The 17,305-nt window shown below is 33.6% G+C and overlaps 1 protein-coding gene across 2 annotated transcripts in view; it reads left to right on the forward strand.

Annotated features, from left to right (window-relative positions):
- PTEN (phosphatase and tensin homolog) overlaps positions 1-17,038 on the forward strand; it is a 102,979-nt gene extending 85,941 nt beyond the window's left edge. For both annotated transcript variants that reach the window (XM_040254696.1, XM_040254697.1), the window contains 3 exons: positions 5,253-5,419; positions 7,785-8,009; positions 10,364-17,038. In XM_040254696.1, coding sequence (XP_040110630.1) covers positions 5,253-5,419; positions 7,785-8,009; positions 10,364-10,549 — 578 coding nt within the window. In that variant the 3' untranslated portion in view covers positions 10,550-17,038. The remainder of the gene's footprint in view (positions 1-5,252; positions 5,420-7,784; positions 8,010-10,363) is intronic.
- The last annotated feature ends 267 nt before the right edge of the window (positions 17,039-17,305 follow it).

Here is a 17,305-nt window from a genome sequence, read left to right on the forward strand (position 1 = left end):
ATCCTCATCCTCTCATTTACTCTAACGCTTTTCTTAGCATATGTAGAAGTTTATAAAAAGTCTATAAAGAAATTTACCACACTTAAACTTTATGCAAGTTTGTATATTTCTGAGGTGTCCAAACTGATGACTTAACTCAGCTGTTCAGCACACATTGGCCTAAGGAAGCCCAGACCATTGGGTCTGAAAGACTTTGAAGCCATATTATATTTATGAAAGAAGTGTTCTGTGCCACAACCACCAAAGGCAGCCTATATTCTGACTTGGTGACTTAAAGCCTGTCCTGTCAGTGATTCAGTATGAGTAGCATTGAGATTCACCACTTCAGTGGTATTAGGGTAGGAACCAACTCCTCAGTATCTTAGGAAGACCAGATATTAATAGAAATGGTGATAAGGATGTTAAAAAGAAAACAGTTATAAGACATAGCAACATGCTGAAGTATATTGATTGAGTGTGGAGTATTAGAGAAAGCCTAGATTTAGATATGAGTTCCAGTGCTAAAGAGGCTTCCCGAATGGCTCAGTAGTAAAGAATCACCTACCAGTACAGGAGACATGGATTTGATCCATGGGTGCCCTCTAGGGTGATTGCTTTGGAGGAGGAAATGGCAAGCCTTCCCAGTATTCTTGCCCAGCAAATCCCATAGACAGAGGAGCTTGGCGGGCTGCAGTCAGTCCCTGGGGTCACAAAGAGTTGGACATGACTAAGTGACTGAGACCCCTGTGTCTCCCTCCAGTGCTAGAGTTGCCATTAATGTACTATGTAACCAAGGGCACCTCATCTACCTCACCTCTCTGTCTTTGTTTATCAATAATATGAGGATATTTTGAAATCTGAAACTTCCTAGAAAAGTGCTAAATGAAGATCATGTCATTGATGTCCACCTTTAATTTATCTCTCTCATCCTAACTTCTGTAAGCCTACCTCAGGCCTCCTGGTCCTTTTCTGCTTCTCTCCTGTTCTTTGCCAGAGTTCTTAAGCTAGACTGATAGGAACCTTAAAACCTTGACCCTGAGCAGGTGGTCACGAGAGAACACGTGGAAGTGTTAACACAGCCCTATAAAAGAACAGACTGTGCTGCTTTTTTCTGTTACAGAGTCTTTTGTATTATTTTCTGTCTTGGAAGTGATTAGTCGTATTTTCATGTTTGTGTCTGTATGTGCTCAGTTCTGACTCTTTGTGACGCCATGGACTGTAGCCCGCCAGGCTCCTCTGTCTATGGGATTTTCCTGGCAAGAATACTGGAGTGGGTTGCCATTTCCTATTCCATTTCATGTTTAAGAACTGTGTTTTGTTTATTTAGAATACAATTTTGTAGTTTCTAGATAAGATGTAACTGTGTTATTTTTCTAATACCTCTAACAGTATTTCAGTGATACTTTGCAATTTGTTGGTGGTTTTATTTTTTAGCTTAAAAGTTTTCTTCTTACAGCATTTATGTAACTTGACAGCCTTGTGACGCTGAATTAATTTATACCTAGGGAGTTAATTTCTTTATGTTGCTCATTGTTGTCAGGTCTGATCTCCTTCATTAGATCTTTCTGTATTCTTAGGGCACGTTAACTTTATTTATCAAAGACCTTAACATAGCACGTGGAAGACTTCAAAGAGACCTCATTGATGTTTTTGTCAGCTCAGTACAATTTTAAAAACTGCTGAGTACAAGGTACTATGCTGTCAAGAGGTGATTGACATACGAACTTAGATTTATAACAGAGAAGGGAAAGAAAAAAAAAAAAAAACGCAAAAAACTCATGTTCTTCCTATAGTGTTAGATATCAGTGTAAGAGCCAAATGGCAAGATACAAACTATTACAGAAATAAACATTTAGTTCAGTAATTTTATCTACTCTTAATTTTTTTTTCATATTTGGTCTCTCTAGCCAACATCTATCAATCCTTCTACAGTTGTGCTCTGCCTTTAGATCGTGTGTGCTGTGTGTGTCTGTATATTGGACCTCAGTATTATATTTAAACTTCGCAAGTTACTACTGAGATCTGTTTAATCTTTACCAATTTTCTAGTTCTTTGTTTACATACTATGATTCAATACTGTCTAGTAAAGCTGTAATATATAACTAAATGTGTTATACATGTAAATTACAAATAGTATATTCAGAAAAATCAAGTTGGGGGGAGAGTTGTCAAATACTTTTGTGAAGGAAGTCCAGCTCTTTATTGAACATTGGAGAAAGCATGCAATTTAGATTGGCCTTTAAACCAAAGAAAATTACAGGCAGTAGGAAATAGCTTGAATTGAAGCACAGCAGAAGGAAATGAGCTGGACAAGAATATAGAGATGGAGAATAGAATAGGAATAAAATGTGTGGCTGACTGTTAGGAGACTCGGAATAGGCATATTGGACTTGATTTGATAAATACTATGTTGTCAGTGATCATAGTAGAGGCTTAAGCTGTAGTTAGGTACAGTTTTGTAGAAAGTAGTGATTGCACAAGGGAAGAAAAAACAGTGGAAAATTAAACAGTTGAATTACATGACTTTCTTTAAGCCAGGTATGCTTTGCTGGGGCAGTCAAATGATTAGTTTTTCTTTTGCCATTTATATCTAAATATTTTACTCTGGTCAGGTGAATAAGTCACAGAAAAGGAAAGAAAGAAAAAGGAATCTGAGACTTGGAGACATGAATGTTGATATTTTGGTTTTAAACATATGTTTTAAATCAGGTAAAGGTGAGGTGTTTACATGAACATATTCAGTTGGTACTTGAAAGTATGGATTTGAACTTATGTGAAAGATATGTCATATTTTTAGAAGCATCAGGAACGAGACATGGTCGTTAAGCCTTTCATATAAATTTGGTATAGGGCTAGAATATGGGATCAGTCCTGGGTGTTCTTTGGAAGGAATGATGCTAACGCTGAAACTCCAGTACTTTGGCCACCTCATGCGAAGGGTTGACTCATTGGAAAAGACTCTGATGCTGGGAGGGATTGGGGGCAGGAGGAGAAGGGGACAACAGAGGATGAGATGGCTAGATGGAATCACGGACTCGATGGACGTGAGTCTGAGTGAACTCCGGGAGTTGGTGATGGACAGGGAGGCCTGGTGTGCTGCGATTCACGGGGTCGCAAAGAGTCGGACATGACTGAGCGACTGAACTGAGCTGAGAATGTGGGAAGGCTCAGACAGAAATGGTGTGAGGGCTGAGACAAACAGGATTCATAATGGTTTCGGTTTAGGAGAAGGAAGAGGAATCAGTGAAGAAAACAAAACGTGGAAATAAAGTATCTTCTGCAAAGTTGTCAGGGGTTAACAACCTTTTTCTTTTTTGGTTATTGTCTTAATATTTCTGAATAAAGAAAAAGTTACTATCTTCTATATATCTAAAAGGGTTAAAAAAGTTAATAAAAGATGATCACTGATTTTTCTCTCATATTAATATATGTACATCCAAAAAATTCTAAGTTTTATTTCATTTCTGTTTTATTAGAGCACCATTTGTCCTATCAAAGACATATATATATATATATATCAGTTGTGTCTTAGTCAAAAGAACCATACTGATGTTGCACTTCCATTAAATTTGGTCTTATCTATCTAAAATGTGAAATTCATACTGTAAAGAAAATTGTCTTCTTTAGGGATTTGAGGGAATATTTTTCACTTACCAAAACTTTAGTTTTTTGAGGAAATATCTAAGTAACACTAATTTCTAATAAGAATATTTATATAATTCTAAAATTCTTGAAGGTGCACATTTTAGACGTAGTTTAATTAAAATCTGTTAATTCAGATTTCACAGTTAATTTGCTTTTTAAACTCCTAAGATTAAGATGATCAGATTCTGAATTAGTGGAGTTTGAATTAATATGATTACAAGGCATTTTCATCCTGTTTGGTTTTTATCACAGTTTTAAAATCATACCTCGTTCGCTTCTTCAAGCTGGACTTCTCAGTGAAATTTTTCAGTATCAAATAGCTCATTGTACTTTGAATCTTTAGTCAAGGAAGTGAAGATTATTGATAGGTTGTTAGTGTAACGTTTCTCTTTCTAGAGTTCCTTTTTCTCATCAATGTCTCACAAATCCATATTGCAGTAAACACTCATACTTTTTATTAAGCTTACGATTTATTTATCATGTGATTGATGATACTGCATTAAGTATTGTATAGATGAGCCAGTAGATATTTATTATACTGGAAAATTTATCTTGCTTGAATAAGCTTTTTGCCTTGTCCAGAGTTGTGGCCACATTGATAAAGAATGTGATACATTTTTTCCCCCCATATTTAAGAATGATGTCTTTTGGTGATGAGAACTTTATGTCTATATATTTATATATTTCTCATTCACTTTATGCAAGCTTATGTTTTTATGTCTTCATTATCTTGGTATGTTTTGAAACTTTAAAAACCCATTTCTTCCCCCCTCAGTTTAATTACTTTCTTTCTTAACTACTAGGATCTTAATGTTCGTGACTTGAAGCCAAATTCTGTCATCAGTGTCATTAGTATAAATGTATTTATGAGTAGATTTAAAAAATAAAACACATCAGCCTTTCTTTTCACACTTAGCTGCCTTTTAATTGCATTGCTAATATAAACACGATATATTTTGAGATTTTTTTTAATTATTATTATTTTTTTACCATATATTTTAAAACAGACATGGACCAAAGTTAAAATACTTGTTAATGAAAATGGAGTGTGTTTTGAAGAGAGGGAGATTGTGCTATAATTTCTACTTGATGTCTGTTGCATTTCTTTGCAAACACTTCAAATCTCTTTCCTCCTGTTTCTTGTGGTGGTGGCTTTATATACCTTTAAAAATAAAATATGAATTATAGGTAAAATGAAATATGGTTAATATTTTTATAATTATTGAAACTTGTGTTTATGGAATGTATTATAACTTTGTTATAGGTTATATTTTCTTCTTCTGAATGTGTAAGGGTTGGTATTTTGTGGTTTTTATTCTGTTTTACAGACTTTAAAATACTGCAGCAAATACCTGTTTTAAAAAGTTCCTTTTAATATTACCTCATATTGATGGTACAAATTAGGGAAAATCTGGTATTGATTATATTTTGCTGTAGTTTATTTCCACTGATTTATTTCTATCTATGTATCTCTCTGTTATTTTGTATCCATTGATTTGTTTTAGTTGGGGCATTAAAGATGCAAAATTACTACTTTGTGTCTGTTGTTAATACTAATCATCAAAATAGCTTTTGACAGTTAAAAACATTTCCTGTGAAGTGATACTAGTATGTATTTGACCATGCAGATCCTCAGTTTGTGGTCTGCCAGCTAAAGGTGAAGATATATTCCTCCAATTCAGGACCCACACGACGGGAAGACAAGTTCATGTACTTTGAGTTCCCTCAGCCGTTGCCTGTGTGTGGTGACATCAAAGTAGAGTTCTTCCACAAACAGAACAAGATGCTAAAAAAGGTTTGCTCTTTACTTTTGTTGGGGAAAATATCCAAAATAGCCATACCTTGAATAGTAACCTCAGATCTTTTGCTGAAAGCATTTAGTTGGGCAGAAATCATTCTGAAAGGAGAGACTAAAAGATGTGTTTTCTGTCTGACATCTAATAAATCATGAATAGTTTTCTACTAAATCTGCACTCGCTTTGCTTACTATGGCATCAGTGAGTTACAGTGGTACGTAGTCCTAGGAGAAGGAAAAGGCCATCTGACATTGTAATTTGAGATGAATTTTTCTTAACTTGGCTTATGCAAATAAATTCTATAAAAGTATTGAAGATTGCATGTGTACCCCATTCAGTCGGTTACAGTCCTATTAGAAGAGATGATTGATTAAACCGAGAAGTAACCATGGGGCAGGAGTTTGAAAAAAAATTTTGGTCTGTTTGTATAAATAAAATCTGTTTCCCCCATTTTGGTTAATGTTTGTTGAGACTGGGTCACTTTATATTTAGCTTCCTCAGATTTACTGAGGAAGTAAATTTATTTCAATTTTTAGCTAGGCGAGGAATAAATATGAAGAGGAAGTAATAAAGAATGAAAAAATGTGGTATTTAAATATACACGTTTAGAAAGTTAGTGAGGTTTGCATCTCACTGAGCTATGTTTAGAGAATATAGGAGCTCACTTTAAAACAAACAGTCTTGGTTTAAAGTACTAAGTGTGAACATTTAAGGTGAGCCTAAGGTACAAAATATTTAGGTAGTAATGAGCAGAAACAGTAGTTGTGTGTATTGTTACTGCCTCCTAAACATACCAGGCAGTAGTATATCACTAATTTTTAGACAGTCTCCATAGTCAGACTGATTTCATTTTCCTGAATTTTAGCTTTTTATTGTTGTTGTTGAGAGAAAATGAGGAAGCTTCATTTACTACAAAAATTTTGACTTCTATTTTGCTTATCAGAAGAAATATATTTTTCTTTATCCAGAATCCAAGTAGCTGGAAAATCACAAGATGTAAAACTGATTTTTTTTCACCAGAAACCCATTTCCTATGTGTACTGTATAAATAAAAGTTAAGTGTATCTCCATAACTTTGAAAATATATTTTTCAATAATCCAAAAGGTATTAATAAATGTTTTGCAGTTAAGGTAAATTTTCGTTTATTCATCGTAAGACTGGCACACATAAAAATTTTATATTTTGCTTTTAAAAATAAACATCATTTTTTCAATACTTTTAGGAGTGCACTAATTCTTATTCTTCCAGTTTACATTAACACATGTAAAATTGAAGGTTAAGTTAAATATTTATAATAATTTGTGTATCTTGAATTACTTTACATTTATTTCCATTGTATGTGATTTTCCTTGCATGTTGTAAGAGTTTGGTGTGTTTTAAACAAAGCAGTTTTTCTATAATTAGTGCATTAGCACAATCCACAGTTTTTGAAGTTTCAAATTTTGCTAGTTTATTTTCATCTGGCTCTTAAGTGAAGTATGTGTGTAGTTACTAACTCAGTAACTTTGCTAAAATAATTGAAATTAATAAAACATTTTTAAAAGACTTCTACCACATTATTGCTCTGCTAGGTGCTGTTAAAAGATACAAAAACATTTAAGACATAAGTTTCTTAAGGTTCTTACCATCTTCCCAGGAAAATAAGCCTGAAGATAAATTAGAATAAAAGATTGAAATGGGAGTTTAAGGTACCAGATAAGATGTCACAGGGTTGTTCATCATTAACTGTCAAATGATGCATACAGGCCGGTTCCACTAGTCAAGAGAGAGAACAGTTTCTATGTTGATCAGGAAAGGTTTGAAATAGTGAATTTCTGATGTGATTTTTTTTTTTTTTACAAGACCTCGTTATTAGTAAGAAGTGATTTTTTTTTTTTTAAAGCAGGCATTTTGTAACAACGAAAAGTTGAAGTTCGTAATACCCTTCAGTGCTTCATTGGAAAGTTGAACTGACATTTCAAGAGCTTTTGTTAAAGTAAATTTTGTAATAGCTTGTTGAAACACAGAGGAAATTAAATCCATTTCTGAATTTTTTTAGTATATAATATAAACTCAACACTTTAAAAAACTAACATTAGACTAGAAAAGATATTTTACTTAAGGTATTAAAGTAAGTTTATTTTAGCACTTGTGGAACCACATTTTTGGTCTAGATTAGAATTAAAGGAAACTTCCTATGGGAATTAGATGCTATAGATAGATAACCCATAGATTGCCCAGTATTAGTTTTTGTGTTTACCTTTGTTCAGAATATTAAATAGCACATGGCATGATTTGTTCACTTCCTAGGACAAATGTTGAATAAATTAGCATTGTCTCTAAAAAAAAAAAATTCAAATATGCCTTTTTTTTTTTTTTTAAAGGACAAAATGTTTCACTTTTGGGTAAACACATTCTTCATACCAGGACCAGAGGAAACCTCAGAAAAAGTAGAAAATGGAAGTCTATGTGATCAAGAAATTGATAGTATTTGCAGTATAGAGCGTGCAGATAATGACAAGGAATATCTAGTACTCACTTTAACAAAAAATGATCTCGACAAAGCAAATAAAGACAAGGCCAACCGATACTTTTCTCCAAATTTTAAGGTCAGTTAAAAACATATTGAGAAGTTGGTGAATGGCTCTGTGTGTTTGTTTTATTCTAGGTATATAGCTGGTGAAAGACTTGAATGGTTAATTTTTAAATAAAGTATATTCATAAGCATTGTTTACCTAGCAGTAACCTAAAACTTTCTAATGAAATCCAGGGTGCACAGAGCGTCAAAAGGCTACCTTTTCCTTACCCTGTTCTTTGCAATTTGGTGAAATATGGGGCATAGGTTGGGGAGGGGATTTAAGTTGAATATGAAGTAGGAATAGGTGAAGAAAGAAGTGGGAAGGAACTCAGCCCTTTAGGAATGATTCATATGGAATGTTTTCACTGCTTATACCATTCTCCCTCTCCATTTTATTCTCAACTCCTTAGAGCTATCTAAAAAATGACGTGATTGTATCAGTCTTGTTTATACTTTTTAAAGATCTTGGATTCCTGGTGGGCCCTACAGGGAGCTGTATAATTTAGCATGGGACTACTTTTTGCAGCTAGTCTAGCCACATTCTCTTCCTGCAGCTCACTCTGACTGGTCTCTTGTCAGTTCTTCAGTTGCCTCAGGTCTTTCCAGTTCGTTTCCTTCTCCCTGTAGTGCTCCAGCCCTCAGCCTCTCCCTGCCCTTCACTTGGCTGTCCTTCTTACATCCTAACCTTCGCTTCAATCTCATGTGCTCTGAAAGGCCTTCTCTCATCATCCTCTCCTCTTCTTCCTTTTTTTAAACTCTGCCTACCTCCTCTTGTTACAGAATTATTTGGTTCATTTTACTTTTATCTGTATGTCACGTGTATTTGTGTACTTTTGTTTATATTTCTAGATGAGAATTCAAATCAGGTTAAAAATCTGACTTGTGAACATTCCCTAATGGTTGTTTGCCGTTTTTTTCTTATTCTCATTTCTTCTTCTCTATTGTACTTGATTTTTCTCTCTCCCTTTTGCCACACCCTCTTCCTTTCTTTTTAAAAATTCTCTCTTCATTCCATTTTTATAACATGTAGCAAACTTAATCATATCTTATAAGTTTAAGGATATTGCTAGTAGTAATAAAAATACAGAGGGGCTACCTGTTTCGAGTGAAAATGGAGCTAATAAGTGCCTTTAGATCTTATATTTAAAGTGTTTTGAAGTGTCTTTTAGAATTTGTAAGTTTGCTTACTTTCTTTTCTGTCTACATTTTCCTCAGTTACTAGCTTTTAAAGTGTGACTTCCTCTAATTTTATTTTTTTGTTTTAATGTTACAAGAGGTTTTATATTTGTTTTTACAAATAAAAGCTATTGCAGTTATCAGTAAACACATATAATATCATATACTGGTAAGTGCTTTGGAAAAATAAAGCAGAGATAGGAGAGAGAGTGGCCTTGGTGTATTTTTTAGTGGGATGGTTAGAGAAGGCCTCTCCAAGAAGTTGACTTTAATTAGAGGCCTAAGTGAAATGAGGGAGCTATAAAATACCTGGGAAAAGAGGAAAGAGCAGGTGTAGGAACCCTGGGACAAGAGTGAGCTTAGTGTATTTGAAGAGCAATAGATAAGAAATCATTCTGACTAACATACATTAGTCCAAGTGTGAATACACTGAGTGTGTTCTCCACAGGAGAGAGGTAATCTGATTTTTGTCTTTAAAAGTTTACTCTGTCCTCTCCTTTAAAGTAAAGGCGAGAGGAGGGCAAGAATGAAAGCTAGGACACTATAATAGACTGATCAAAGAATTGGATGTCAGATCTCATTTAAATCCCATGTCCACTGCCTACTAGATATGTGGCCTTTAGCAAGTGTCCTAGCCTTTCTAAACTATAGCTTTCTCTCTTTTAAAACAGAAAGACCTATCCTGTAGAGTTGTTTTGACAGTTACTTCACCTCTGCTTGTAAAGGTTGTTGGTTCACTATTTAGAGCACTGTATGATATTAACTTTTTTATTACTCCCTTTCAGTGAAGTTTTTAGGGCGAATGGAATCCTAAACATCATTGTTAATATTATCTGTATTAGAAAATACATTGAATTTCAGACAGGCTGTAAGTGAAATATTCTTTTGAAACTCAACTCTATGTGAGTTGAATTTTGTGATCGGAAAAATATTATGTGGACTGTTGAAATCAGTACATTTCTTTTGTAGAATTATTTCATTAATGCCTGTAGTTTATGCTTATTTAAAAAAACACATAGTATATTAACATCCCAGTTTCTTTTCAGTGTATACCAAGAAAGAAAATATAGGAAATCTTGAGGTCATTGAAAAGGCTCTTTAAGGATTATGTATGTCATAGTACTTAAAAATGAATCCGATAAAGATATGTATTTTTGAGAGTGGTCAGATTTATGGATTTCCCATTTACACTTTCTCTTCTTTCTCTAGGTGAAGCTGTACTTCACAAAAACAGTAGAGGAGTCATCAAATCCAGAGGCTAGCAGTTCAACATCTGTAACACCAGATGTCAGTGACAATGAACCTGATCATTACAGATATTCTGACACCACTGACTCTGACCCAGAGAATGAACCTTTTGATGAAGATCAGCATACACAAATTACAAAAGTCTGATTTTTTTTTTTATCAAGAGGGATAAAACACCATGAAAACAAACTTGAATAAACTGAAAATGGACCTTTTTTTTTTTTTTAATGGCAATAGGACATTGTGTCAGATTACCAGTTATAGGAACAATTCTCTTTTCCTGACCAATCTTGTTTTGCCCTATACATCCACAGGGTTTTGACACTTGTTGTCCAGTTGAAAAAAGATTGTGTAGTGTCCTGTATATACCTTTTTGTGTCAAAAGGACATTTAAAATTCAATTAGGATGAATAAAGATGGCACTTTCCCATTTTATTCCAGTTTTATAAAAAGTGGAGACAGACTGATGTGTATACGTAGGAATTTCTCATTTTGTGTTCTGTCACCAACTGAAGTGGCTAAAGAGCTTTGTGATACACAGGTTCACATCCTACCCCTTTGCACTTGTGGCAACAGATAAGTTTGCAGTTGGCTAAGAGGAGTTTCTAAAAGGTTTTGCTACATTCTAATGCATGTATTCGGGTTAGGGGAATGGAGGGAATGCTCAGAAAGGGCATTTGTTGTGTGCTGGATTCTGGACCATATACCATCTCCAGCTATTTACACACACCTTTCTTTAGCATGCTACAGTTATTAATCTGGACGTTTGAAGAATTGGCCGCTGTCACTGCTTGTTATTTGTGCATTTTATTTTTTTTAAGCATATTGGTGCTAGAAAAGGCAGCTAGAGGGAGTGAATCTGTATTGGGGTACAGGAATGAACCTTCCACAACATCTTAAGAATCCACAAATGAAGGGATATAAAAGTAATATGGTCATAGATAAGAAACACAGCAACAATGACTTAACCATACAAATGTGGAGGCTATCAACAAAGAATGGGCTTGAAACATTATGAAAATCGACAATGATTTATTAAATATGTTTTCTCAGTTGTTATGACTGCTCCATCTCCTGTGTAATCAAGGCCAGTGCTAAAAGTCAGATGCTATTAGTACCTACATCAGTCAGCAACTTACACTTATGGTATTAGTTTTCAATCATGTACCTGCTGTGGATGCTTCATGTGCTGCCTACAAGCTTCTTTTTTCTCATTAAATATACAATATTTTGTAATGCTGCACAGGAAATTTCAATTTGAGATTCTACAGTAAGCGGTTTATTTTTTTTTCTTTAAAAACTTATGATGCACTTATTCAATCCAATAGATGTCAGCCGTTCCACCCTTTTGACCTTACACATTCTATTACAATGAGTTTTGCAGTTTTGCACATTTTTTAAATGTCATTAACTGTTAGGGAATTTTACTTGAATATTGAATACATATAATGTTTATATTTAAAAGGACGTTATTTGTGTTAAAAAGGAAATTAGAGTTGCAGTAAATTTTCAACACTGCACAAATAATAAGTCATTTACTTTTTCAGTAGAAATTGTCCCACATAATGCTTTTATCAATTTGCTATTGAAAGAATAGATTTTTTTAAATGTGCAGTGTTGAATCATTTCTTCATAGTGCTAGAGTTAGGATTAGGGCTTCAATTTCACTTCTTAAATATCATATATTTGATATGCCCAGACTGCATATGATTTTAAGCAGAGTACAACTACTATTGTAAAGTTAATGTGAAGATATGATTAAAAATAATTTTTTTCCCAGAAATTTGATATCTTTCAAATTACACCTTGACCTTGAAATGTTTGACTATCCAGCCAATTTATTTCTTAATGGTGTAAAATCTCATTTTCAATAACTTATTGGTGCTGAAATTGTTCACTAGCTGTGGTCTGACCTAGTTAATTTACAAATACAGATTGCATAGGACCTACTAGAGCAGCATTTATAGAGTTTGATGGTAAATAGATTAGGCAGAACTTCATCTAAAATATTCTTTAGTAAATAATCTTGACATGTTTTCCATACCTCGTCAGTTTCATTCAAAAAATAAGGTTTTAAAATTTTTTAACAAAGCGGTATTTACACATTTATATTTAAACATTGATATGTAGAGAATTGATTGACTGCTCATAAGTTAAATTGGTAAAGTTAAAGACACCTATTCCTCAGCTCTCATCATTGAAATTTATCTCACCTTGTCTTTCATAAAAGCTGAAAACTGTTGACTAAAATGAAAATCAACTATTTGTGTTTTGAAGATAGTTATTAATACTGTTATTTGTTACAGTTTTGGGCACAGTATATTAAAGCATAACTTGTATTGTTCCAATATGTAACATGGAGGGCCAGGTCATAAATAATGACATTATAATGGGCTTTTGCACTGTTATTATTTTTCCTTTGGAATGTGAAGGTCTGAATGAGGGTTTTGATTTTGAATGTTTCAATGTTTTTGAGAAGCCTTGCTTACATTTTATGGTGTAGTCATTGGAAATGGAAAAATGGCATTATATATATTATATATATATAAATATATATTATACATACTACTCTCCTTTATTTCAGTTACCATGCCCATAGAATTTGACAAGAATTGTTATGACTGAAAGGTTTCCGAGTCCTAATTAAAACTTTATTTATGACAGTATTCATGATTAGCCTGAAATGCATTCTGTAGGTAAATCTCTTGAGTTTCTGGAATGTTTTCTTAGACTTTTTGGATGTGCAGCCGCTTACTTGTCTGAAGTTACTTGAAGGCATCACTTTTAAGAAAGCTTACAATTGGGCCCTGTACCATCCCAAGTCCTCTGTAGCTCCTCTTGAACATTTTTCTGCCATAATTATTAAAGGGTAGTTGAGTAAATAGCATCACCATTCTTCACTGTGGCACAGGTTATAAACTTGAGTGGAGTTTACCGGCAGCATCAAATGTTTCAGCTTTAAAAAATAAAAGTAGGGTACAAGTTACTGTTTGGTTCCAGAAAATTTGTGCAATACGCTCATAAGGACGGCTGTGGTTGCCACACAGTGCCTCGTCTGCCTTTAGACGCTGTTAATGTGCCATGCATGCAGATGGACGGGGTGGGACTGTGCACTGAAGTGCGGGCTTCACCTGCAGTGTTTGGCAGAGTTGCCTTCTACCCTGCCAGTTCAAAAGTTCAATCTGTTTTCATATAGAATATATATACTAAAAAATTTCAGTCTGTTCAACAGCCTTACTCTGATTCAGCCTCTTCAGATACTCTTGTGCTGTGCAGCAGTGGCTCTGTGTGTAAATGCTATGCACTGAGGATACACAAAAAAATACGATGTGTACAGGATAATGCCTCCTACCAATCAGATGTCCATTTGTTATTGTGTTTGTTAACAACCCTTTATCTCTTAGTGTTATAAACTCCACTTAAAACTGATTAAAGTCTCATTCTTGTCATTGTGTGGGTGTTTTATTAAATGAGAATATTTATAATTTAAATTGCTTAGGTTCATTGACATTTTAATGATGGGCAGCCAAATGTGATTAATAAGTTTTTTGTAAGGTTTTTTTTAACCCCCTGCTGTCCTTCAATGCCTACAGTTACATAAAAACATGGGCCCTTATCAGTTTGGGAGTAGAGTACCAATCTACTCATGTTTGAGAGGCATTTAGCTTTTTTAGGATCTTAATCTAATACTTGGTAAATTGTTTTAAGCACAATTTAAATTGCACATATTAAATAATATGCTAATCCCAAAATGTTCAAGATTTTTGAAAAATCATACATATATCTATATCTATATATTCTACAAAGTGGGGTATCTGAAGATAATTGCCCAGAATGGATTTGATATCTCAGATTTCAATTTTGTAGCTTTTCCATTCTTTGATTCTGTAATACGCCATCAACATGGGAAGCTTCATCTGTTCATTGTGACTTACGCTCTTTAAAAATTTATATTCCACAATAGTCTAAAGACTTTATGTTCCTGAACTTAATCTTGTTATTTCTCATATTTTTAAGAGTGCAAAGACTAAGTAAGGCATATCCTTTCACAAAGCATAGTAAGGTAATAAGTGAAAGTGTAGCTTATAAAAATGTTAAAGCAGATCATTTATGTAACAATTTAATGTTATTTCAAGTTTACATTTTCTCTAACTTTTAAAAAGTGAATATAAAGTATGAAGAGTGTGTATGTGTGAGGACACACATTTTTTTTTTTCTTTTTAGATATTTAAGTATGGATGAAAACCATACTGGAGTCTAAGATCATTCTGATTTATAAGATGATCTTGGTGATGTCTGAAAAATAGGAATTTACTGTTGTTTTTTTTTTAATTGCATGTTCTCACTACCCTTTATTGGAGCTAGCTTGGTTAAGTGAATGCCATCACCATTTCCATTGAGAACTTAAAAATCACCGGTATTTAATATGCAGGCTTCCAAAGGCTCACAACAAATCAAGACCCTTAAATCTAGTTAATTTGCTGCTAATATGAAACTTTTCATATTTTATTCTTGCCAGATAATTAGCCGCAGATCTACAACTTCGTCTTAAATGGCTTGAGTGTAAGTTTTGATAAGCAGCGCTGTTACTAGTTCAGAGAGGAATGTTTGTGAATGGAAATAGTGTAAATATTCAGTCCAAACTGGTATAAAGACATAAAAAAACTAGCAAAAAAGATAAGAGAGAAAACCATTTAAAAACTTCTAAAGATGAGATGAAAGAGACTGATTTTCCTATGGAATTATGTATCTGTAGGAAACCTAATGATTATCAATGGTTTTTAATTTTAGAGTATATTCTTTTATGATTTTGCTATTTTTCCATCTTTTAAGAGATCTTCCAAGTGTATCAGAATATATGTAGCCACTCTGACAAGTACATATGTTGGTAGCTTTAAAAGTTTGTAATGTGAAGTCATAAAGGACAGTAATTTCATTGGTTGGTAATACCCTTTGGATTTTAAGTTAGCTATGTTGAGAACAGTTTCCCATAAAAAATCTTCACTCATAATCCCACCACCTGGAAATAGCCATTATTAATACTTCAGTGACTATACAATCATGTTTTTTTTCTTATATATTCATGTATATATTTTCTTTAAATAGTGAAATTTGTACTGTGCATACTCTCAAAGCCTTTAAGCTTAGAATTTCTCTTCATGGATTTGTAGAATGTTAAATTACATCAGAAAATGGACATTGATTGGATTCTTTCTAGTGCAGCAGATGCAGATTATGTGTGTACTGGAGGGCTCTTTCCAATTCAGTGGGTCAGTCATAGACGTTTAAATATTGTTGGCATCAGAATAATACATGTCTAGGTAAATACAGTTACATTTATTTAGAATAGACAGGCTTAAGATTGTAGATATTTCTCTTCAAAAACTATTTCAAACATTTGCATTTTGGAATTATGTGCTAAACAGAATGTATGAAACACTACTAGTAGTTAATTTCATCATCGCCTTTCTATTTCCCTTATAAGTTGGAAAAGAAGGATGAGCTTTTCACTCTATAATTCCCAAACAGCTGCTCAATTGAGAGTGAATTAAACCTGCAAAAAAGAAAGTTACTGCTGGTTTATCACTTAGCTGTCTCTATATCTGTGCTCATAAGACTTCTGTCACATCAAAACCTATTTCTTGAATGGTTTGCATTTAGCTCTGGAACTTAACCATGTTTAATAATGGTGGGCTTAGGACATAAGACTTTTCTTGACAGTTAAGAATTTTGGTGAAAAAAAATTTAGCTGGAGGGCAGTACATAAGTTACAAACCAATGTATTGATATTTTACCAACATTTTTACATATATGAGTGAAGTCAACTGCCATTTTTGAGCATTACCACATTTTAAAATAAAGCTGCATATTTTTTAATGAAATGTTTAACAAGGATTTATATTATTCATTTTTTCAATTAAAAATAATATTTATATCTCCTTTGTTGCATGTGGATTCTCATCTGTTCTTAAAATGGTTAGAGATTTTGTTTGTTCTGGAGTGGAGCAAAGCTCATAGTCATGGCTCTGGTGTTTCAGTTTGTCAGATCTGCTCACTGTTGTGAAATTCTTAAAATGGTTAAATGTGGCTTTCTGTAGCTTATCATTTATCGGCTTTCATGTACACTTTTAGGATTTTTCTGCCTACTCTGTTGTCTAAGTGATATACCATGTTTACAAATGCTCTTTCAGTTTCTATTTTCTTTTTCCATTATAATGCCCTAATGGGCAGTTTTTAAAAGAGAGTGTGAGAGGGTGTGTGTGTGTAGTGAGGTCTGGGTGGCTGGGTGAACTACGTGTTTGAGAGTGCTAGATTCCAGTTTTAGGGATTAAACAGTTTGATTCAGGCAACCAGTTGGCACTGGAATTTTACAGTTCATCATAATGAAAATAATCTTAACCTTGGTTGACTTTGACATTCAGTAATGAATCTTGGATATTAATGAATTTGTTGGTAGAATCTTGATAACGTGCATTATTGAATTACTTTCTAAGTTGTGCATTTATCCAAAGTTGGTATGTCGGAAATGTTTATATCAAAATTCCATTTGGCTACTGATGGACATAAAAACAGAAATGCTTTCTTACGGACAGTATTTGTTTTCTTTAAAAAATTAAAAAGGTTAATTATTTTTAATACTTGGTTTTAAACTTTTTATTCAACAAGTGTTTGTCAAGTCTGTAGATGTTTGGATTATATTAGAGATCCAACCAACATCCTCTGGCCCTTCCAGAGTTTCCATTCTAATGGAGAAAATGGACTTTATTAAAATAGTTATAATATTGATATGTGACACCATCGTGATTACCACACCTTCCATATGCTCCTCTAAATTTCCACCCCCGTTAAGTTAGAAGGGGCCCTTCTGACTAATGTACTCCCAGGAGTTAGCAGTGAAAAGTG

This window comes from Oryx dammah, unplaced genomic scaffold, assembly GCF_014754425.2.
Source record: "Oryx dammah isolate SB20612 unplaced genomic scaffold, SCBI_Odam_1.1 HiC_scaffold_14, whole genome shotgun sequence".
NCBI classification, from domain to species: Eukaryota; Metazoa; Chordata; class Mammalia; order Artiodactyla; family Bovidae; genus Oryx; species Oryx dammah.